At 69.3% G+C, this 1,011-nt stretch overlaps 1 protein-coding gene across 1 annotated transcript; it reads right to left on the bottom strand.

Moving 5' to 3' along the window:
• Positions 1-40: 40 nt before the first annotated feature.
• AURANDRAFT_69571 (hypothetical protein) lies at positions 41-762 on the bottom strand (the record flags this gene model as incomplete). Its single annotated transcript, XM_009045343.1, has 1 exon — positions 41-762. A coding segment is annotated over one exon (722 nt), but the record flags the coding sequence as incomplete, so codon positions are not given.
• Between the last annotated feature and the right edge of the window lie 249 nt (positions 763-1,011).

The following is a 1,011-nucleotide window of genomic DNA, read 5'->3' on the forward strand; positions in this document are numbered from 1 at the left end:
TTGAGGCCCGGACCAACCGGCGGCTTCCGGGCCGACGGACGCTCGGATCTCCTCGAGGCGCAAACCATCTAACGCCTCGTGCGCCTCGCAGAGCAGGGCCGCGGCGACCATGTCCGCGTCGCCGCCGAAGGGCGTCCGCGCGATGTACGCGGCGATGCGCGCGCCGCGCGCTAAAACGAGCTTCGCCTCCGCGGGCGTCGACGTCATCGAGGCCCAGGTGTGCAACAACTTCGTCGCCGCGTGGGCCTTGCGGGAGACGTCGCCCGCCGCGTCGGCGCCCGCGGGGCCGAGGTCCGCCCGCACGCGTTGCCACGCGGCGTCGAAGAGCTCGGATTCCGAGGACGACGTTTTGTCGAAGGCCTCGAGGATCGCGCCCCACCAGCTCGACGAGACCTCGCCCTCGAGCACGTTCGAGAGGACGGCGCGCCGCGTCGGGAAGGCGCCCGACTCGGGGTCGTCGAGGAACTTGGCGCCGTGGACCGCGTGGTCGAACGCGTCGTCCGCCGCTTCCCCGCGCTGGAAGTCGCTGAGGATGGCGTAGGCCTCGTCCTGGCCCGGCCGCACGAGGAAGGGCGTCCACCAGTCGTCGTCGGTCGGGTTGGCGCCGAGGGAGGTCGTGGCGATCGGGACGCCGTTTCCGTTCTTCGGTGGGGTGTTTGTTCGCCGCCGCGTCTGCGCCGGGGGCGCCGGCGCGCGCGTCGTCTGGAGGCCGGGGCAGAGGCCCACGGCCGCCGCGAAGGCGACGACGCCGAGGCGCCGCATGCGCGGACGACGCGGGTGTTGCTTGGCGGCGTGACGGCGCTCGAGCGGTGATCTTAGTGGCGCCTCCTGCTCGAGCTGTGATTATCGTGCCGCTTCGGCGCCACAGCGGCATTATCAACCTGCCATCGGTGCCAACGAGTATCTCCATGGAGTGGCCTGTGGGCCCCCTTCTAGCGTGTTAGTAATGGCGTTTGCCTTTAACTTTTGAAGCTTTTGAAGCTTTTCTTCGTCGACGCACGAACTCAATCT

Source organism: Aureococcus anophagefferens (assembly GCF_000186865.1).
Source record: "Aureococcus anophagefferens unplaced genomic scaffold AURANscaffold_2282, whole genome shotgun sequence".
NCBI lineage: Eukaryota > Pelagophyceae > Pelagomonadales > Pelagomonadaceae > Aureococcus > Aureococcus anophagefferens.